The sequence below is a fragment of the Bison bison genome, unplaced genomic scaffold (genome assembly GCF_000754665.1).
Source record: "Bison bison bison isolate TAMUID 2011002044 unplaced genomic scaffold, Bison_UMD1.0 scf7180017864215, whole genome shotgun sequence".
Taxonomy (NCBI): domain Eukaryota; kingdom Metazoa; phylum Chordata; class Mammalia; order Artiodactyla; family Bovidae; genus Bison; species Bison bison.
This window is the reverse complement of record NW_011494787.1, coordinates 10,361,312-10,385,085: the sequence shown is the minus strand read 5'-3', so window position 1 is coordinate 10,385,085 and position 23,774 is coordinate 10,361,312. Positions and strand designations below refer to the sequence as shown.

At 40.5% G+C, this 23,774-nt stretch overlaps 1 protein-coding gene across 1 annotated transcript in view; it reads right to left on the bottom strand.

Moving 5' to 3' along the window:
• Window positions 1–613: 613 nt before the first annotated feature.
• Window positions 614–23,774, bottom strand: part of POGLUT1 (protein O-glucosyltransferase 1) — a 23,602-nt gene continuing 441 nt past the window's right edge. The window contains exons 2-11 of the mRNA XM_010845369.1: window positions 23,068–23,158; window positions 21,629–21,772; window positions 17,115–17,250; window positions 14,534–14,655; window positions 8,312–8,371; window positions 6,814–6,913; window positions 5,044–5,102; window positions 3,819–3,986; window positions 3,046–3,102; window positions 614–2,460 (exon numbers count right to left, since the gene is read on the bottom strand). Coding sequence (XP_010843671.1) covers window positions 2,304–2,460; window positions 3,046–3,102; window positions 3,819–3,986; window positions 5,044–5,102; window positions 6,814–6,913; window positions 8,312–8,371; window positions 14,534–14,655; window positions 17,115–17,250; window positions 21,629–21,772; window positions 23,068–23,158 — 1,094 coding nt within the window. The 3' untranslated portion in view covers window positions 614–2,303. The remainder of the gene's footprint in view (window positions 2,461–3,045; window positions 3,103–3,818; window positions 3,987–5,043; window positions 5,103–6,813; window positions 6,914–8,311; window positions 8,372–14,533; window positions 14,656–17,114; window positions 17,251–21,628; window positions 21,773–23,067; window positions 23,159–23,774) is intronic.

Below are 23,774 nucleotides of genomic sequence, written 5' to 3'. Positions count from 1 at the left end.
TCCAACTCTCACATCTATACATGATTACTGGAAAAACCATAGCTTTGACTGTATGGACTTTTGTTGGCAAAGTGATGTCTCTGCTTTTTAATATGCTGTCTAGGTTTGTCATAGCTTTTCTTCCAAAAAGTGTCTTAATTTCATGGCTGCAGTCAATATCCACAGTGATTTTGGAGGCCAAGAAAATGAAGTCTGTCACTGTTTCCATTTCCCCCCCATCTATTTGCCATGAAGTGATGGGGCCAGATGCCATGATCTTAGTTTTCTGAATGCTGAGTTTTAAGTCAGCTTTTTCACTGTCCTCTTTTACCCTTGTGGCTCAGCTGTTAAAGAATTTGCCTGCAATGCCGGAGACCTGGGTTGGGAAGATCCCCTGGAGAAGGGAAAGGCTACCCACTTCAGTATTCTGGCCTAGAGAATTCCATGGACTGTATAGTCCATGGCGTCACAGAGTCGGACACGACCGAGCAACTTCCACTCCACTTTCACCCTTATCAAGAGGCTCTTTAGTTCCTCTTCATTTTCTGCCATGGTATCATCTGCATATCTGAGGTTGCTGATATTTTTCCTGGCAATCTTGATTCCAACTTGGAACTCATCCAGCCTGGCATTTCACATGATGTACTCTGCATAGAAGTTATTAGTAATAAGCAGGTTGACAATATACAGACTTGACGTACTCCTTTCCCAATTTGGAACCAGTCTGTTATTCCATTTCTGATTCTTTTGCTTCTTGACCAGCATTTAGGTTTCTCAGGAGACAGATAAGGTGGTCTGGTATTCCCATCTCTTTAAGCTTTTACTTTAGTCAGAAGAAAATTAAAACAGAACGATAATATTTACCAGGGCCTCCTATTGATAAGGCAAAACCACAGTACAACTCAGAAATCTGGGCCTCTTACTGCCAGATTTATAGCACCTAAGGACACAGTCCCCATGAGTTTTTAATACTCAAAGACAAAATTCAATTGTAAACATTTGCCCTGTTCTATGTAATGATCTTACCAGAAAGTCCTCTAAGAAGGTCTGTAGGCTTATAGTTCGTGAAAGGGAGTTTAAATGGCCAAATGCATGTTTCATAAATGGAAATATAGTCCCCGATTTTATATAACCGAATCTCACATTTACTAATTTTGGAACCAGTTAATACCAAACAGTTCTTAAGAGGCAAAGGAAAAAGAGTTGATTTCTCAGTGGAAATTTTGGGTCTAAAGAACAAGGATGGTTCTGAGTCACTGAACTACATGGGTTTTAATCTAACAGTTTTTCTTCATTTTTGACTAAGTACTTTAATCCCGAGATTAAACTACTATCCAAATGTCTTTTTCAAAAAGGAAAAAGGAAGCACTTCAACAGGATGTGCACTAAAACAGGCATCTCCTGTGTAAGTAAGTGCTAAAGGTGAATGCTCTAAACTCCCAACTTGACACCATTTCATACATGAAGACTCCTTGAGATCCCTGCAAGCGTGGACTGCTGCCAACTCAAGGAGAAAAAATATTAAGGGTATGTGAAGAATGAGGAAGAGTTGCTGTTTTATGCAAAATTCCTTTAAAGAGTAAGGACTATTTCCTAAATTTATCAAGAGGTTTTCAATCACTCTTTTTTGAAAGAGAACATAAAGGATGCGAAGGCACAAAAAGGGAAGCTGAAATCCAATTGCAATGACTACTCATGCAATTGGCCCCTTTCTACATGGCTTTATAGAAACCTCCTGAGTACCAAAGAGTTTACGCTTTTACAAAAGAAAGCTCCTACATTGTTGCATGGCACACTACTGCTTCCTTAGACCTTTCAGAAAATAATCCCCAAGTATTCTTTACAAACCCTAAAGGGTTTTCTACGTTAAAATACAGCGACAGAGATCAAGTGTAGAATAACTGCAGAACTGTGGTAATGAGTTGTACTAGTTTCATATGAGTGACTTTCTACTCAACAGAATGAGACAAAGGGCGTCACCCCATGGGCATAGTCAGTTTCACAGTGTGGACATACACATATGGATGATCTGAGGCACAAGCTGTGATTGGTCCTAAGAAGATGAAAGGCAGAATCAGGTTCAAAACCCACATCTTACGATTTCTGGTCCTTCTTTAGCAAAGATGTTGAGCGACTTCCTAATTGTATTACATACAATTTGGATCTTTCTCCAAAGTTGCTCCTGGTACAGCATGATAAGGAAAACCAGATATCTGACTTGGTAACAGTATCCAAGGTATAGGTGTCACATTCACAGCAAGCTTCTCACTGTAGGATATCTGAGGTCTGATGCCATAGAGAGGACTATGGCCTGATCATGACTACTAGAGTTCAATTTTCAAAATTTTGGGAACAATCTGATCGTAACCTTTCCTTCTTGTTACATTATAGGACAAGAATTTAGAGTATTCGGTCAACAGGTTCTCCCAGTAACAGGTGATGTCATCCATCTTTAAGTGGTTCAGAATAAACTGGCTTCCCCTAGAGACAAGATTAACAAGAACAGTTAAGGCATGACATTTGATAAAACTAGTAGCTTACATTTGAGTACTTACCTGTGCCAAGCACTGTTGAGAACACTTCATGTAAATTAACTCTTTGCTCTTAAGAACCAACTCTACAGCCATCGTATCTACTGCTGCTGCTGCGTCGCTTCAGTCGTGTCTGACTCTGTGCGACCCTATGGATAGCAGCCCACCAGGCTCTCTATCCATGGGATTCTCTATACAAGAATACTGGAGTGGGTTGTCATTTCCTTCTCCATAATATCTACTATACACGTGCATTTGGAAATAGACATTTTTTTTTTCTTAAAAACAAATATATAAAGAGCCAATCCTCAGAAAGGGTACTTGATCTACTTCAAATATTTCAGTCTAACTCTACAAAGGATGGGCTTGGGACATAGGTGAATGTGTAGTTTTCCCCAGGACAGCTTTGATTCTAATTATCTCTGTATAATGAGGCCGACATTCAGATAGCACCATGGTAACAACATTCTTATGACTTTAGCTTGGGAGAAGTAGGAATGATTAAAGTGGAAAAAGAAAAATGAACAGAACTTACCTTTCAGCAATTTCTTGAGCTACATCATCATTTGCTTTTACAAACTGCAACAGCTCCCTAAAATGGAAAGAATTATTAGGTTTTGAAATACAGACCATGCTCATTAGTACTAAGCAGAGAGATAACATACTGAGGCCTGTAGTTAATCTTCAGATATATGGATGTTGGGTTTTTTTAAAGTAAAGCTATCAGGTCCTCACAGGATCAAAATAACAACAAAAAAAAGTACTTTGCACATAGGCGAAACAATCTGTTGTAGTTTTGGAACATACTTGGGAAAACAGAGATATGTCCAATGATACACACCAAAAATCAATAGTGAAGAAAAAATTTCCCTCCTGTCTCTTGCTCTGGTCCCCAGAAGAGGGCACTGGGCTTACATTTCTGGCCCTTCTCCATATGCCGTCCTAGCTCTTCCCATCATGAGAGGAAATTTGCCTTCGTTTCACCGAGGCCAGTTCTCACACTGTATCTGAAAATTCTTTTGACGATATAACACGATTGAATACCCATATCTATTTAGTCTGAGAGATTAGTGCTTTTCAATGCATACTATCTGAATGTTACATTTTGAATCAGCATTAGAGCACTTAAAAAATTAAATCCCACTCAGACTAGTTGGATAATAATGCAATACTATCTTTGAAAACAAAATTAAAAAAAAAAAAAGCTCTCAGTGGAAAAAGTCATTAGGAGTAAATATCTTGAATGGCTGGGGACTTAGAGGCAGACTGGGAGTCATCAGAGACTCTGCTTGAGGGACGGCTGCTCACTGGACGTTGGAGAGGTCTGTTTTTACTGGGATGTAGTGAACCCAGGGCTTCAGCTGTGGGTAGAAGAATTCCAGCCACTCGTCACCAACATGGAAAACAAGTGAACCACACAGAAAGAGGTGTTTGAACCGGAAACTTGCAGCAACACCCCGAAAATTAAACAAATACCTGGAAAACAGAGAGCAAAATATGCTTGATACTATATTCCTGCTACCACACATGACATTTTTTTCTTATCCCCTCTTCTTCTCCCCTTTTATTACCCTCTCTTCTTTCTCTTTCCACTTTCAATTTTCAAGGACCCATCAGCATGTCCCTGTGGAGTTCCCATAAACTCCTTGCTCTTCCAGGGGTTAGAGCCTGTTTCTGGGAATATCAGCGTGAGGGGGGAAAAAGAAATACTTTCTCCAGGCAGAGACAGATAGAGCCAGCAGCTGGGTGCTGGGCAGAGCGGACACAAGGCTCAATGGAAACAATATCTCACCCTTTGTTTACAAGTTTTTCTAGGCCTAAAGTCTCGAACTCATCATGGTTCCCCCGCAAAGCCTGGTTTTTCCCATAGTGTTCCCTATCTGGTCATAGGTATGCCCTGTTCCCTGTTTCCTCTTAAGAAGTCTGGAGAAGACAACCAGGCATGCCTAATCAATCTTCAAAGAAATGCCCCCTGGAAAATAAAGCTAATAACTAAGAACATTTTCTTTTCAGAATTTCTGGTACCTGTCTCTAACCAGAGCTGCTTCTACTCTGTAGTTCCCACTATGCAGTGTAATTACCATTCATTCCTCTGAGTATTCCCACTGCCCACCTCCTGACCTTGTTTTACCTTCATCTCATTCTTAGTCTTGATATTTAAATATAATACATTAGTTACATATTCCTCATTCATGTTGAACCTTAAACTATTTTTATTAACTTAATAAATGACTGATCTAACTTCAGCTCTTGGCTGTGTGGGGTGCGGAGAGGGGACCCCATCCCTTTGATTATGGGCATGCAGGCCCCCTGGAAGCAGGGACCATTGTCCCTGTTTCATTGTCTCTGCAGTTCCCACAGAACCCAGTCCAGAGCTTTGTGCACAGCAGGCTCTCAGTAAGCAATAACTAATCAATTAACGTGACTTTCACAAACCCCAGCTGGACCCTAGTATTAAAATCCTCACCCAAAGAGAAGCTATTCCAAAAGAAATAGGGAAAACCAGAAGAGTCAGGAGTCCTGGAAATCTTACTTGTATTTACAATGATCCACAAGATGGACATCCTTAGCAGCTGGCTTTCCCAAGGTATCCTTTCAGGGAAAAGGAAGTTGTTAGTATTAGCAACAGGGGCATTTATTGAAGACCACTGTGCAACAAGGGTCACTGAACATTTCATCAACATGACCTCCCTGAAGTCTCAGAATGCACAAACTCAGGAGGCAAGACTGTCTCACTTTATAAATGAAGCAGCCAAGGCTTTGAGAAGTTGGGAGACTTGCTCAAGGTCACACAGCCTTAAGTAGAAGAGCTTGGGCTTTAACTTGGTCTGTGTGATTTTAGAGTTTAAGCTTCCCTGGGGCCATGTGACTCTTCGTCTGCACTCAGGAGGTCATGGCCTGCAGCACAACTCACTCTGTGTAAATCATACGGCAAAGGAGGTTACAAACGGTGGCTGGTGGGCTTTAGAGGTGTAGCCCACACACAGATTTTGTTGCACTAGCAAAGTATTTGAAAAATAAATATTCAAACCACTGCCCAGCATTTGTAAGTGGCAGGATACTTCTTATAAAAACCAATTTCCACCTTTCTTGGGAAAAAAAAAAGGAGGATGTGGCAAAGAGAGCTCCTATTCTCCCTGGCAGAAATGACTGGACCTTCAGTGCTCTCTCCCGCTCACGACTGCAGCGCCTGGGGGCATCAGAGTCCGAGACCCCTATCCCCTATCCATATTCCAGCCACCTTAGCAGATGGTGAGGGGAACAAGTCTTGCTTGCTTCTGCGGCCTCCCATAGCAGATGCTGTCATGAATCGATACATTTTTTCATAATTTTTATTTTTTAACAAAGTTTCTTATACTGCACCTGCTTCTGTTTGAATTAAATGATCATGTGATAAATACATGCATCTTTACGTAGTATTTCTTAGTTTTCACTTGGTTTTTCTGACAAGAAGTTTAAACATTTTCTCCTATCATCCTCAAATGGTATATGGAAATTTCAGATGAGGACATTTACAACTTAAGGGTCTTTGAATAAGGCAAGAAAGAGTTAAGAGGATAGAGATGGGACTCCCAACCAAAGAAGCCTGTCACTGCTTGTTTCACCTTAGACTCACTTGGGGAATTTTAAACAAATGAAGATGTCTATATACCATTTGCAGAGACTCTGATTTATTCTATTAATTTTTAAGCTCTCTGGTTGGATTGTATAGTCAGGGTTGAGAACCAATGGTTTAAACCAGATTTTGGCAAACTTAGTGCCCGTATGCCAGATCTGGGTCACTGCTTGTTTCTGTGCACAACCCATAAACTAAAGTTATTTTTACCTCGCAAATGGCTGGAAAAAATCCAAAGGACAATATTTTTATGACATGGGAAAATTTTATGAAATTCAAATTTCAATGCCCTAAATAAGGTTTTACTGGAACACAGGCATGCTCCTTTGTTTACATATTGTCGAAGCCCGCCTTCACCCTGCAGCGGCAGTGCTGAGGAACTACAGCCCAGACTGTAAGGTCCGAAAAGCCTAAAACATTTACCAGCTAGCCATTTACAGAAAATGTTTGTGACCTCTGGTTTAAACCTTCCAATTAATATAAAATATGAGTCATCATAAGGGCCCAGAAACACAATGTGAGTTTGAAAAAGAATAATTTACACATATACTAATTCTAGTCCATGGAACGGTCTCAACATTCATCCCAGCACTGAGAGGAAACCTAATGTGAAGTTCTACCCAGCTGCAATGTTCCTGGAGTGAGAATGTTCACTGCTGTAGCTCTAGTCAGATGATTGGTGATTACTTTCATAGATTTCCAGGCCTGGTTTTTGGTGTACTCTGCATCAACAAGTTTTGGGTTTTTCCGAGATAGAAGAATGAGAGGATCTCGTTCTGGACTTGTCCTATAAAAGAAACACATGACATAGAACTACGTCTCCTACACCATAAGACCACTCCCAATAGCTGAAAGGTAAGCAGTAATCGGACCCAACACGATGACCATATGCACAGATGAACAACTCATGGGTTATTTAATAGAAGAGGAAGGGGATACTAGATCCTACAGCATCTAGGTGGTCCTGGCTGTTTGCCACTGTACCCTTCAGGGCAGGGGAGTATTTGGCCCTCTCTGCTTGCATCTAGTCTTTAGGATTATGTTATACTACAGCCACATCCCAGGGAATTATTTCCCTTTTAGAAGCTTCATGTAACCTCTAATCACTGGTACTCATAGCTGTGTAACTAGGTAATCACCACTCACCAAAACAGCTACATGACCTTTGTTGGGTGTGCTCTGTAAAACCCAGTATAATATTTAAATTAAAAAGAAAACCAAAGGGCTCAAACACCTGAAAACTTATTGTAGAAAAAGTCCTAGTTATGGTTCTAGTACCAGACGATGTTGACATTTGAGGGGTCATGGACTCCCTGAGAATCTGATAACTGTGGGCGCCCTCTCTACATATCCCCATATAACTTCAAGGAGTTCCTAAAAGTCTTGAAGTCCACACATGGATCCCAAGTTAAGAATCTGTAATCTGAAGATCTGAGAATCAGAGATGTTGACAAGGAACCATAAGCAATGGTTGTTGGGCTCATTTGCACTCTGAAATCCACCAACAAGTGAAGAGACAGTGTGACAAGGACACACTAAGAAATCTGCAGAACTCTCTCCCTTCACATTCTTATTGGTATTCATCTGTCCAACAGATACTCATTGTGCATCTACAAGGTAGGTACTGTTCTCAACACCTGGGATATGGAGCTGAACAACATGGACTCAGTCTTCCCCTAACCTTTTTGCTTTCGCTCTACCTTCCTTCCATGCATCTCTCTCAATTTTCACCAGTTTCAGTCTACGCTTCCACCACTATTTGGCAGCCACATGGTCTGATGAAAAAGGCAGTTAGAAGAGCTAGTGATGGTTCCTGCTCTGCCATTAAGTGGAAGAGAGTCTGTGGGCACAATCATAAAGTACTCCCAGGGAAATGCAATCTCTCAGGCAAGAGGACAGCTCATTGTTCTATTCAGCATTAAATAATTAAAGCCTATCACACTCGTCACACTTTGTAAATGTCTGCTGAATGACTGGACAGATGAACTTTACTTCTTTGAATTTCAATTCAGCTAAAAGTGATTTGGCCAATAATTTGGGTTCTTCTCTAGCCTAAAATTCTGTGATTCTATGTCTTTTTCTTAGTTATCTTAGTTTTCTCTTTGAACTAGAGTTTGCCACACTCTCAAAATCGTACACATTAGCCAGAAGAGTACCTTTGTAAAATGTCAGAAAGTATAATCACCTTGATCCTCGGAAATATGCTGTGGAATTTTTCTTTTTCCATGGCCACTGTGCGGCTGACCTAAAAACAGATTTCATTAGTTTCTGTGTTTCTTCCTTAACTATATAAAGAAGTGTTTGAATAATTTCTAAAGCTTAGCTGAGAGCTTTACATTTCAAAGTAAGTCTGACCCAGGCTACTCAATTCACTAGCAAGGTAATGCCCCAAATCCTTCAAGACAGGCTTCAACAGTACGTGAACCAAGAACTTCCAGATGTACAAGCTGGATTTAGAAAAGGCAGAGGAATCAGAAATCAAATTGCCAACATCCGTTGGATTATCGAAAAAGCAAGGGAATTCCAAAAAACATCTACTTCTGTTTCACTGACTATGAAGTCTTTGTGTGGATCACAAACTGGAAAATTCTTAAAGAGATGGCAATATCAGACCACCTGACCTGCCTCCTGAGAAACCTGTAGGCAGATCAAGATACGGAACAATGGACTGGTTCAAAAGTGGGAAAGGAGTATATCAAGGCTGTATATTGTCACTCTGCTTATTTAACTTCTATGCCGAGTACATCACACAAAATGCCAGGCTGGATGAATCCCAAGCTGGATTCAAGATTGCCAGGAGAAATATCAACACTTCAGATATGCAGATGACACCACTCTAACGGCAGAAAATGAAGGAACTAAAGTCTCTACATGAGAGTTAAAGGGGAGAGTGAAAAACTGGCTTAAAACTCAATATTAAAAAAACTAAGATCATGGCATCCAGTCCCATCACTTCATGGCAAACAGATAGGGGAAAAGTGGAAACAGTGATGGATTTTCTTGGGCTCCAAGATCACTGCAGACAGTGACTGCAGCCACGAAATTAAGACACTCCTTGGAAGAAAAGCTATGACAAACCTAGACAGCAAATTAAAAAGCAGAGACATCACTCTGCCAACAAAAGTCCATACAGTCAAAGCTATGGTTTTTCCAGTAGTCACGTACAGATGTGAGAGTTGAACCATAAAGAAGGCTGAGTGCCAAAAAATAAATGCTTTTGAATTGTGGTGCTGGAGAGGACTCTTGAGAGTGCCTTGAATTGCAAGGATATCAAACCAGTCGATCCTAAAGGAAATCAGTCCTAAATATTCATTGGAAGGACTTACGCTGAAGCTCCAATTCTTTGGCTACCTGATGTGAAAAGCGGCTCATTGGAAAAGACCCTGATGCTTTGAAAGATTGAGGGCAGAATAAGAAGAGGGTGACAGAGGATGAGATGGTTGGATGGCATCACCAACTCAGTGGAAACAAGTTTGAGCAAACTTCAGGAGACAGTGGAAGACAGGGAAGCCTGGTGTGCTGCAGTCCATGGAATTGCAAAAAGCTGGACATGACTTAGTGACTGAACAACAATGCTACTCAAAAGAAAAAGCTCTAAATGACATTATGTTCCCTTTTATTATTACTTTATCCTCTGGAGATGCTAGCTAGCAATATGCGCAAATCTACTGTTTGGTTAATAAGTTAGCAACATTGAAAGAAAAGTTCCCAAAGTAAATGACATGTTTGCTGCTACTGCTGCTGCTAAGTCGCTTCAGTCATGTCCGACTCTGTGCAACCCCATAGACGGCAGCCCACCAAGCTCCCTCGTCCCTGGGATTCTCCAGGCAAGAACACTGGAGTGGGTTCCCATTTCCTTCTCCAATGCATCAAAGTGAAAAGTGGAAGTGAAGTTGCTTAGTCGTGTCCGACTCTTAGCAATCCCATGGACTACAGCCTACCAGGCTCCTCCATCCATGGGATTTTCCAGGCAAGAATACTGGAGTGGGATGCCATTGCCTTCTCCGAATGACATGTTTAGGGCTATTTAATTCAGTACAATCAGGATTTCTTCCTTACTTTAAGCAAGAGTCTAGAGGATGAGATGGTTGGATGGCATCACCAACTCGATGGACATGAGTTTGAGCAAGCTCTGGGAGTTGGTGATGGATAGGGAAGTCTGGCATGCTGCAGTCCATGGGGTCGCAAAGAGTCAGATACGACTGAGTGACCGAACTGAACTGATTGATAAAATTACTAGGCAACAATAACTGCAGAAAATATCAGATACCGAATCAAGGGCAAGGAAATAAATCACTTCCTGACTTTATGTTTTAGATGCATAGGAAGTATTATCAGATTTAGTCTGATTTTGCAAAGCACTCTGGTATCCTCAAACTGTACTTAGTGCTCCATAAAGACCAAGTCCGAGAAATTCAGTTCTCAGTACCAGTTACCACAACCAGCTTCCCTTGCTGAAACTGCTAGCTCACAGATGCATCATTTTTTTTTTTAAACACCAAAAACATTTTGTATCGGGGTACAGCCAAATAACAATGTTGTGATAGTTTCAGGTGACAGATGCATCATTCTTAACTTACTTTGTGGGAACCCTTCACAGATGTTTTTGCAGCGTCTTTCGCTGACAAAGGAGGGGGTCAAACTGAAGTGGAGTTCATGAGGGATTGGTGAGCTGTTTGCTATAATGGAGAAACTTCGCACATAAACTTTTCAGGTAGAGGTACTGTTCAGATACAAATAGTGTCCCATTACTCATTTCTCTTAAGTGAGCCAGTCCTCCATATTTTCCTGGCTTATCTTCCAGTTCTTTCTCACTGGATCATCTTTACCTGATTCTCCAGTCCAACTATTTTTTGCTCTGTCCCATACTCCCTCCTAACAAATCAGAACTACTGTAGCACTGGTGGGTGAGGTGCCGGGGAGAGGGGGTTCCTAGGTGGAACTAGTGGTAAACAGCCTGCCTGCCAATGCAGGGGACATAAGAGATGCAGGTGTGATTCCTGCACATTCCTGCACACATACACACATTGTGTGTGTGTGTGTGTATATATATACACACACACATTGTGTATATACATTTGTATATATATATATATACACACACACACAACTCATTCTTACAACCTTACAAGATGGCTTTTATTATCCCTACTTTACACAGTTGAGGCCTTTAAGAGGCTAAGCAATTTGCCCAGCATTACACAGCTAGTAAGGTTTAAATCCAGAGTCCCTGTTTTTAAGCCCTATTCTATCTTTACTTTCCGTTCATGCACAATATTCCATTTTATAGCCACATCATCAGAGAAGGCAATGGCACCCCACTCCAGTACTCTTGCCTGGAAAACCCCATGGACAGAGGAGCCTGGTAGGCTGCCGTCCATGGGGTCGCTGAGGGTTGGACACGACTGAGCGACTTCACTTTCACTCTTTACTTTCACGCAGTGGAGAAGCAAATGGCAACCCACTCCAGTGTTCTTGCCTGGAGAATCCCAGGGACCGGGGAGCCTGGTGGGCTGCCGTCTATGGGGTCACACAGAGTCGGACACGACTGAAGCGAATTAGCAGCAGCAGCAGCAGCAGCAGCCATGTCATAATTTACTCCATTCCTTATTGGTGAGCTTTCAGGTAGTTTTAAACTTTCTACTTTAAGAAACAACATTGAAGTGAATATCCCTGTATGTACATTTTTGCATACTTGTTTAATTATCTTCTCAGGATAAGTTCTTAAAGTAAAATGGCTGGGTCAAAGGATATACACATTTTACATTTTGATATACTGCTCAACTACCCAACCAAAAACACTGAAATTTTGAGTATAAATTTCCTTAGTCCCTGGGAAAGCTGAATTTAATATAGACAGACTTGAACCACATATCATCTGTTTTTCCTCTCCCTCATTTTTCCCACCCACCTATCCACCCTTCAGAAGACCCATGTTAGGATTTCTGTCTTTGGGCAAGCACTAACACTGGTGCTGCCCCAGCCCTCTTTTATAACCCCACTCCTCTGCTGACAGTAGAGTGAATTCTTTAAATCCACAGCAATACTGAATTCTTCTACAGGGTGAAAAGTCAGTCTATGGGGACAAACTCCCAGAAGAGTATAAAGATGGAAACACGCCAGGCAGACACCAATGCAGATCAGGAAACAGATTACTAAAGTTTCAAGGTAAGAAATGAAATCATGAGGCTAGAGATTTTGAATGGAGGGCTCTAAAAAATAAAATTGCAATTCTAAAATCATGAATAAATTCAGCTCAAGAATAAAAGGTGAAGATATCAAAAGAAAAACATATTAACGATTTTTAAAACATATTCTATCTCCCTAAAAATTGCTTATTAGTTTACAAACAATAAGAGTACACAGTAAAAGAGAAGGATACACTTAAGAGTTGTTGCAGATTAAAACAAGTTAAAGACACACAAGGACTAAATACAACACAAGATGCTGGACTGGATCCTGTATCTGAGAAGAAATGTGTCTTATGGGATACTGTTATGACAATTCAATGTTGAATTAACATTGTTTCCTGTAACTGATAATTGCAATGTGATTATTAAGGGAACGCTCTCGCTCTTAGGAATTATGCAGCAAAGAATTAAGGGGTACAGAGCCATAAAGTATGCAACATACTCTCTAATACTTCAGAAAACCAGAAATTATGCAAATATTACACATGTAGCCTACACATACACTGAAGGACACAATGAATCAAGTTATTATCTGATAGAATACCATGCAACTGTTTAAAAGAATGAGGCAGTTTCCTATGTACTGCAGCAACAGCTGCTGCTAAGTCACTTCAGTCGTGTCTGACTCTGTGAGACCCCACAGACGGCAGCCCACCAGGCTCCTCTGTCCCTGGGATTCTCCAGGCAAGCATACTGGAGTGGGTTGCCATTTCCTTCTCCAATGCATGCATGCATGCTAAGTCGTTTCAGTCGTGTCTGACTCTGTGTGACCCCATGGACAGCAGCCCACCAGGCTCCTCCGTCCACAGGATTCTCCAGGCAAGGGTACTGGAGTGGGGTGCCATTTCCTTCTCCACCTATGTACTGACATGGAAAGATTTCTAAGACACACCAATTAGTGGGGGAAAAGTTGCCTAAGTGGGACACACTGATAAATTTTTATAAGCACACAAAGTTTTAATATTCAGAAAAAAGTTGTTTTTAAAGAGATTTTAAAAACAAAGTAGATGTACAGCAGGTGGAAAAAGAGCTACAAAAAGAAGAATGTGAAAAGGGTATTTGCAAGCACCTGAGGGCAAAAAAAAGAATTAGAAAACTAAAGTCAAGAATAACTTGGTGAAAAAATGTTAACAACGTTATTATTTTTCTCTCTCTCAAAATTATGTTCAAAATGAAATGCTAAATAAAAAATGACAGTCTCACAGTCTGGCGGACACAGGAAATATTAACTAGTGGAGAAGATAATGCACTTGGAAACCTGGATTTCAGGCCTAAATTGGTTCCTTGACCAAAGTCACTTAACCTCTCTGAGTCTGCATTCCCTCATCCCTGAAAGAAAGAGCTGGACAAGAACAACAAAGTATGAGGCCAAGTTATCTTAAAAAATAATTTCCCAATTAAACCTACTGAATAATTGACCTGTTTATTTAACCAGTGGCTCTAGCAGACAAAGAGGACTACAGCCCTACATGCTTCTCCAGAAAAGGGATGTTCTCTTCATCTCATTTAAATATGTAGTCACACTTAATACAGGTGATAGATATTTGTGAAAATGAAGTTGAATTAAATTATTGCTTTCTCTACATCTGAGAGAAGAACTAGAAAGACTGTGTTTCTAGAAGTTTACTAATTAGGCACCAATGTCGTTTGGATCATTAATGTAAAATGTAGCTAGGTAAGAAACACCTACAGCTTGATGAATGAGACAATCTAAATTCTGAAATGATGGCAGGATGCAGACAACAGGCCAAGGCAGGTTTCAATCCTCAGTTACAGATGATCTGAAATAAGCTTGAACTTGAGATGCCGATGGGACATTTATGCCCACCCCATCTCTGCCTGAAGAGCTTGGCTCTTAATTATAAAGTACATTTATGTTCTTCCAAGTAATTTTCTATCCTTCCCCACAATATGATCATTTATTCTTTCCTACTTTTAAAAGAAATTCACTCTTAAAGAATCTTAAAAGTATAGAAAAATTTAAAGAAGAAAAAAAAGAGGCTTCTATTATCCCTCCCACAGAAGCACTGCTGACATCTTTTCTATGGATATGCAAATACTTCTATACACATATAAAATTGCTTATGCTATAAAGTGTTTTTTTGTCTTTTAGCTTAAAAGTTAGTCATTTAACAGAAAATAATTGTTTATACTTAACTGTTTACTTCAAGGTGACCCAAAAAGAGGGACAAATAAAACCTCTCTAGAGGACCTACCTTACCAGATCTTCCCTGAAGAGGTCCCACCGTCCAAGACCCATAGGATATATTGGCCAAACAGCAGGTCCTCCTTCCCAAAATGTCCAAGCAGGATACATGATATCATGGTACTCTGATGTCTTCAACAGAAAGAGAGAGGTTATTTTAAATCAGTCTTGGAGCAGAGGAAGAAGCAGCAAACTGCACTCATGTCACGGGATCTGGAAAAGGCCTTGCCCCTGTGTTACGCCATCAAAGACACATCTAAGTCTAGACTCTGGATGCTAAAAGGCAAAAATGATCATGGGTTAAAATTCATGGGCTGACTGAATCCCAGAATATGAAATCACACTAAATGTCAACTTTTCCAGTTCCCAAAAGTTGTGTTTTTCTAGAAGAAATATACTGTTGGAGGTTTTAGTTTAAGGAAACGATATACCCAATTCTGAATGACCACAGAGCTTTCTCATCTTTTAACTGATATCATACTTGGAGAGTATATGGTCCTGCTGCTACTAAGTCGTGTCTGACTCTGTGCGACCCCATAGACGGCAGCCCACCAGGCTTTGCCGTTCCCTGGTATTCTCCAGGCAAGAATACTGGAATAGGTTGCCATTTCCTCCTCCAATGCATGGAAGTGAAAAGTGAAAGCGAAGTCACTCAGTCGTGTCCAACTCTTCGTGACCCCATGGACTGCAGCCTACCAGGCTCCTCCGTCCATGGGATTTTCCAGGCAAGAGTACTGGAGTGGGGTGCCATTGCCTTCTCCATATATGGTCGTACCAGTTCTTAATGATTTCCTAGATAAGTCTTATAGGAGCAAGAATTAGGAAATACAATGCAATAGTTAAGAGTGTGGGCTCTTGAGAAAGATTATCTGACTCCACCTCTTTCCAACTCTAGGCAAGTTACTTAATTTTCCTACGCTTCAGTTTCCTTATCTTTATAACTAGAGAAATGATAATATCAATAATAGTATCTATCTAACAGGCTTGTTTTAAATATTAAACGAGTTAATACATGTAAAAAACTTAGAACAGTGACACATAGTAAATACTCAGTAAGTGTTAGTGTTACCTAATACTGTGGCGCTTCTGAGCTCATATTGGTTGGTCAATAAGTTCTGAGTTATTTTTTGGTTATTTCTCTTTTTTAATCGGGGTCAAAAGTAATGATGGGCAGAAAGGGGGTAGGGGTATTATTCCACACCTTTTGAAAAAAGTTTGAAACCATTTGAAACCTTTATATGGTTACTTCTGTTAAAATTCTGGCCAGTGATAAACCTCTAATTCTACTGTCTTCCACTGGAATTACATATGCAATATGCTGTTTGCCTTCTTTCAAATATTTAAAAAATGGTATGCGATTCATCAAGCACCTCAGGCATAACAGCTGCTCAAAAGAAACTGCATATTTATTATAAAGCTGACAGACTAAAATCCCTGCCTGGCAAACTAGGAGTCATTGGTTTAAAAAAAAAAGAAGCAGGGGGAAGGAATTAAAGATGAAAGGAAAGTTAGTATATTGATGATCATACTTCATTATCCGCAGAAAAAAACAGATAAATAATAAACATAAACCCTTACTGACTTACATGGGAGCCTCTATCTGTTCTTCTGAGAGGGCCTCATGACAAATAACGGGACCGAGCACTTTTGAGAATTGAGGCTAAACCATGGGAAATGCAACACAATGTGGCCTCAGCCCACTTGCAGCACAGGAAATAAACAAGTCTAGACAGAAAGTAAACTCTGATAAAGAAAAAGTGGGGAAAAAGTCCCTCTGCTTTGGAGACACCAAATCAGAAACAGTTCCTTTTCCCAAAGTCTGCAGGGTTTTCCCAGACCTACTCTTCTCCCATAGAGTTTTCCATCCACTCTCTTCTAGCCTCCCCCATCCCTGCCCCAAGTGCTTTCATATTTAGTCCCTAGGGAATGAAGGCCCATTCCTGCTAATACACCATTTGCAAGAAGCTGAGCACTAAGATATTAACTGCGCCCTATTCTCCAAGCCCACAAGCATGTTCCAGCACTCCTATCTCTCCATAACGAGACTCGAAGATCACCCTCTCACATGTCCCCCTCAGGCACCTCAGGCCTATCCCCTCAGTGTACTGTTTGGGTGCAAACTGTGTGGTTATTTGAGAACCTTTAGTCTGACCATTAGCCTGGCTAGGACCCTGGGATATAGTGGCCAGGCAGATGATACGCAGTAGCATGGGGGATATATACATTGTAGGAGCTCAATATTTTTGTTGAAAGTCCATGAGCTTTCTTGGGTCACTCTCTCCCATGCTCTGCAGGTTCTCTGAACCCCACCTCCAATTTCTTAGAGGTTCCTCAGGCTTCTCTCATTCCTCACCCTCCACCCTCAGCCCTAGCTAAGATCCCAAGCAATCATACTCATCACTTACAGGTCCTCACCTCCTCCTCAGTCTTATCATTCAATGACTGTGAAGCTAACAGGGACACAGACCTGCTTTGGAACCTCAGGCCTCATCCACACCATTACCCATCAGACTCTGCCACATTCAGTCATCTCCTGCTTATGACCTAGAAGACCACCCTCCATCCCCTCAGACAGCCCTTTCTGTACTTACCTTACTGAAGGAGAAGATTGGAATGGCAGGCTCCATCCATTTAGGAACCTGAGGATAATCTCGCACATTGATCACCATCTCCATGTCAGGGAGGCGCCCAATAACTTCCAAAATAAAGTGTTCAACACCACTACACCTGTCAACCAGAAATACCACAACTTCACCAGATCAGTGCCTGCTCTCAGACAAGGCAGGGTCCCACTGACACTTTCAAGGTAAGACAACCCAGCATTCAGATCACTGGCCTCCTGCAAAGCGTCCTGAGAGCAATGCTTCTGAAAGGACTATTCCACTCTTTCATGTGGTGCAAGTTATCTTTTCTGGCTAAGCTTCTCCAGCTTACAATAATAAAATTCTCCAACTAGAGCATCCTAAGTTTGATGGGAACATTATTGCTACTCCTATCACTTCCTCTCCTCTTTTCATTTCCAGCATTTATTTCTCCTACATGGAATAGTTTAATTAGTAAGCAAGATGTAAATTTTGATAGGAACTGGAAAAGCTGATTTTCTAATTATGTCCCCTGGGCTTTGCGTCTCACAAGGACATTATTTTTATTTCCACCATAACTAAGTCTCATAGTTTATGAGGAAGGATAAAGAACCTTTCATTACCTTCAACCTAAATACAGAACATTCTCAAGAGCAGCTTTGCAAGCCAGAAAGAATGCCAGGTACGGAATCACAAAGATTGTAACATAGCTTTCAGAACAGATTTTCTAAAAGGATTTCTGGAAAGAAAGTAAGTATACACTGAGAGCTAACTTTCCTGCCCCATCCTTGAGGTCTGGACCAGCACAGTACTGGTAGCAACATTCCAAGGTCTGACCAAAATTTTCTGGCAGCGTGACAATGACTGATTTATATATAGGTTGATGACTACATATCAATATATAGGGGTGATTACTAAATATCAATCGTTCATAAACGTAAGAAAAGATGGTCAACTGTACTACTAACAAATAAATGCCCCCAAAGCCACAATTATAAAAACAGAGAATAAAATGGTGCTTATCAGAGGCTGGGGAAAGACGGGATAGGACAGATGTTGTTTAAGGGAACAAAACTTACAAGGAGCAATAAATAAGCCATAGGGATCTAATGCACAGTGAAGTGAATATAGATAACAAAATGGTATGATAATTATCAAACTTAAGAGACTATAATTTAATCATTTCCACTACTAAAAAAGAAAATAATTATGTAACATGATATAGAGGTGCTAATTGTTGCTACAATAGAAATCATATTAAAATAAACTTATCAGACTAATGTTATACACCTTAAATTTACACATTATATATTAAATATATTTCAACAAAAAAGTATCAACATGACAAAAGAAAAAATCTAGTGAAGCTACATGCTACTTTCTACCAATCAGATTGTCAAAGATCAAAAGAGCCTGATAATACATAGTGTTACTGAGTGTGTGAGGTCTGTTCTGAGCATGTGATAAGAGGGTGGTGAATGTGTAAAAACAACCTCTTTGGAGGACAATTTGCTCCTATTTATTGAGATTTAAAAACACTTTATTTGCCTAATTAATTTTACTTCTATACTGTAGATATATTTACAAAGGGACTTCCCAGGTGGCGCTAGTGATAAAGAACCCGCCTGCCAATGCAGGAGACCCAAGAGATGCGGGTTCGATCCCTGGGTGGGGATGATCCCCTGGAGGAGGAAATAGCAACCCACTCCAGTATTCTTGCCTGAAGAATCCCATGGACAGAGGAGCCTGGCAGGCTACAGTCCATGGAGTCACAAAGAGTCAGACACGACTGAAGCAACTCAGCATGAGTGTTCAAAAGTCTAAGTTCAAGAACGCTCACTGCAGCGTTGTTTCCATTAGTCAAAAATTAAAGGGGAGAGATGGGGAATAATTAAGCATTCATTGATACAGAACTGAATAAAGAAATCCATACAATGGGATTTTTATGCTGCTATGAAAGAGTTCTCCATGTACTACTCCTATGGAACAATTTCAAAATCTACTGATACATGGAAAGGAAAAGTAAATTGCAGAACAGAAGATACAGCATATTCTGGTTTGCTGGTGAATCTAGACAATTGTATATGCAGATTATTTCTGGCAGGATATACAACTGTAGCTGTCTCTTGAGAGGAAGACTCAGGGACTAGTGGTATGGTGGAGGGCATCATTGTATATACTTTTGAGTTAACCAAATATTTTACCATGTGCATATAATACTCCTTTGATGTTAAAAAAATTACTAGTTACAAAGTTTAAAAAATGTATTATTATATTTTTATTATATATTATTAATTATATAATAATATTATTACATATGATTATAATAATACATTTACATGTATTTACATTTACATGTTAACAGCTAAAACATTTGCTATTTTCTTTCACATCTGGCTTTTAAAATAGCACTCTATCACGTACTGCATGATTCTATTTATATAAAACTCAAGGAAATAATCCATAATGAGAGAAAGCAAATCAGTGGATACCTGAGGACAGGGATAGGACAGGAGGAAGGCATGACAGGGAAAAGGGGAAAGAAGGGCCACAAGGTAACTTTTGTAGTGACAGGTTCATTATCTTGGCTACAAATACATATATATATATGAATATATATTAGATACATATTTTGATATATGTATCAAATTGTACACTTTAGATATGTGCAATTTATGTCAACCATATTTCACTAATGCTATTATTTAAAAAAAAAATGTTATTCTCTATCTTTGAAATGATGCATCTCCAGGTGCTTAATTAGATGGTGCTCCAGTTCCTTAGCTCATCCTTGAAATGGTGAGTTTACATGTCCTTTTGTTCAGAACTGAATTCTTTAAATGTCACTGATATTTCTCAAACTGGGTGAATTAAAAGATCTAGACCTAGAAAGATACTACTTTTGGCCAGATAAAAGTCTGAGATATTACACAACTGTGTCCATTTCATTAAGCTGGTTCTAAATATTTTGTTTTGTTTCTCTTTTATTTAACTCTCAATTCTTTAGCTGTGTATGTAATTGGGGCGGGGAACTTTCAATGTATTAGAACTCTAGACGATTTTATTGCCAATGAAAGGTCCCATCCTCTCTTAAGAATATTTCTAAGAGCTCAAGATTCTGACCACAATGCTCTGGAGTCAGGAATAAGAGCTATGTGCCTTGCAGAAACTTTGAGAGCACAATTTAATTCGATCCGGAGATTGTTCAGCTAACTATCAAACACTGGAAAACCTTTTAAAGTCCAAAAGGATCTATATTCATATTTTCTTTCTCATTTGTAGAAATCACAAATTCCTCTATACTCATAATTTGTAGTTAAAGTCTCTACTATTGCTCCAAGTAATGAAACAAATGTCTATTTAAAATATCTCAATGATTTTCCCCACTACCACCTTACTTGCCCCTGACACTTGAAAACCAAAATTGTGATTACCTCAGAATATGGGATATTAAATGATCTTTATATTTTTCTGTTGTTGTTTTTATGTATTTTTGACAGTGAAAATACACTAATTTGTAATGAAGTTATTATGACAAAATATAAATCCTTGTGACCAAATAGATGCTTGTTTTTTTACAATACTGCTCATTTATTTTACTTGTAATGGCATACGTCATTTAGAAAAAAAGGTCTTAGTAAGGGAATACTCTGCCTTTGTAATTTTATAAAGATTTGAGGGGTTTTTTTTTTAAAAAAAAAAAGGACTCCTGGGAATTCCCTGGCAGTCCAGTGGTTAGTACTCTGAGCTCTCACTTCACTTCCCCGGACACGGGTTCAATCTCTATTTTGGAAACCAAGATCGCACAAGCCAGGCAGCTGCGCCAAAAAAAAAAAAAAAAGGCTTGAACGAGGAAGGTTTATTATTTGTTGTAAATAATGCTGCCTAAGGGCAATTTCCAGGCTCAGTCTGTGACCCTCCCCATCAGCCTTTAGCCCACTGATAAGGAACTTCAGCTCTCACAGCTAAAGTCCTGCCCAGAGTGGCCTGTGTAATCTGCAGCCCTAGTTATTTCTCTTGCCTTTCTGCCACCTTTCTTTGAATAGTCAGTATCTAGAACAATAGCTGTCCCCTGACAATCAGTCATCGCTTCTTCTTCAACCCAGCTCACTCACACTAGTTAACATTAGCCTGTGTCCTGCAGCTGCTGTATCTGGAGAAGAAGGGGTAGAGCCAGATCCAGTACAACCAGTGATGTGCCCCAGCCTTACAAAGAGAGAGGAGACAGATGTCACTATTGTGTGGTCCTGAAATATGAGGGTTTACTTCTAAGTCCCTTTAATTGGACTATATTAGAGTGTCAGTTGCTCAGCCGTGTCTGCTCTTGTGACCCCATGGACTGAAGCTCACCAGGCTCCTCTGTCCATGGAATTCTCCAAGCAAGAATACTGGAGAGGGTTGCCATTTCCTTCTCCAGGGGATCTTCCCAACCCCAGGATTGAACCCGGGTCTCCTGCATTGCAGGTGGATTAGTATTAAGTAAGCAATAAGGTCAGAAGATATATGTACCTTACAGCTCTTACCTTGAGGGGAACATGCAGTCACTTTCCCGGTATAATCTGTTCTTAATTATCTGATAGTGGGTCCCTAGCTTCCGTCTGACTACCTCTGCCATCATCTTCCTGGAGATACCGCCTCGGAAAGGAGTTAGATCCTCTTCTATGACACTGGAAAAGAAGGGGAATCATCAAGGAAAGCAGCCCAAGAGAAGGGTACCATCCCAACTCTTCCTATCTGTAGGTCTGGGCTCAGTATTAGAGAGCATAGAAAGCTTCGGGAAAGAAGAGGGAGCAGGAATGAGCAACCTCTTTCCCAGAAGCACCACAGGTAACCTAAAATAACAACAAAGCAACAGAAACGAAAAAGCAAGCCAATATCGAGCATCTCTTCCCCCTCCCTCCACCTGGCCTGCCCCTCCCTTGCCTGATGCATATTCCTTCTCAATACTCCTGTCACACCTGTGTCCTCCCAGTCACTGCAGTCCCGCTGACCTTTCCTTCTCCGAATCCCACAGAAGGCACAGCTTATGCCTTACAGCTTGAAACCGAGTCTTACGTTCTAGCCTGTTCGGCCCCTACCACCCCACATACTCCAGCAGTATGTGTGACTGACAGGAGTAACTAGGAATTACACTATTTTGTATCCCTTTTAAGGCTTGGTACAAACCAAGTTTTCAGTAAGTATCACATGCATCAGGTAAATTTTTTGAGGAATTATAAAATAATGAATGTAATGAGGAGTTAAAGGACTCTGTTATTTAACTGATAAGGAATCTGATATCTAGAGAACTGACTTGGATCTGAGACCTGAATCTGGCACTAGAATGTAAGGCTGATTTCAAAGTAATCTTTCTACCATCACACCCTAGCCTAATTTGCATACATTAAAAGATAACCAACAGGAAACATAATTTGATTCATTTAAAAATATGTTCATTCCTTCAACAATATTTATGGAGTACTTACTGAGAGTAGGGCTTCCCTTGTGGCTCAGCTAGTAAAGAATATGCCTGCAATGAGGGAGACCTGGGTTCCATCCCTGGGTTGGGAAGATCCTCTGGAGAAGGGAAAGGCTACCCACTTCAGTATTCTGGCCTGAAGAATTCCATGGACTGTATAGTTTACGCGGTTGCAGAGTCAGACACAACTGAGTGACTTTCACTTACTGAGAGTCAGCACCAGGAATACAACAGCCAATGTAGGGCATATGCCTTGACCTCAAGAAGCTTTCAGTCCAGTGGGGAATGCAAACAAGTACATTCCTACAGGGAGTTAACAGGCAATGCTGAGACCACCTGGGCCTCTACTATCCCAGTGTATTTTTATTCTCTAGAAATCAGAAAACCACCTCAGGGACCCTGTCTGCTCTCTGACCACTGCAACCAAGGTCTCTTGGGGATTTTAGGGGATTTCCTCCTGACAAGATCTAAATTCTTAAAGATGGGTGAAAGAAAAGAACTCACCCGTGGTAACAGCTGCAGTTTGGACTTGAACATGGTTCGTAATTCTCCAAAGCCCTGTTAATTTGGTCAATAAATACTTTCCATTTTGAACCTTCAAAAAGTGAAAAAAATGAAGGTTAACAAAACACCCCTGAGTATTCTTATTCACTAGCAGCAGGTAAGTAGAATCCACAGAAAGCCAAAACTTTTATTAGACACCCCCTTTTCATCCCACTGGTGGAAATGGACAGCCAGGAAGGTTTCATTCTACAGCTCTCCAGCACTCAGGTCAAGTCTGCTCCTCTACTCTGGCTGCCAGACATCCAAGAAAGGGGAAAATTTCCAAGCTTAATGCCCGGCACTCAGAAGGTTACGGATAAATTGGTCACACAGATACTCAGTTTTTACTAATCAAACTGAGCCCTATAAAGAGGATCGATTAAAAGCCACAGTAATTAACCCTCCTTTAATCTCTTCACGCAATGGACTAAGAACACTACACACACACACACACACAATGGACTACGAACACTACACACACACACACACACACACACACACATACACACACACGAATTATCCCCCAGTGTGTCTTAGGGAGGTGCAAGGTAGCCAAGCGTGGGCCATACCCGCTGTGGGCATGCCCTCCCCTACCCACTATCGCTCTGAATTCTGTAGGATGGGTTACTCTCCAGGGTTCTAGGCAGGAGAAGCAGTGCCGGACACCC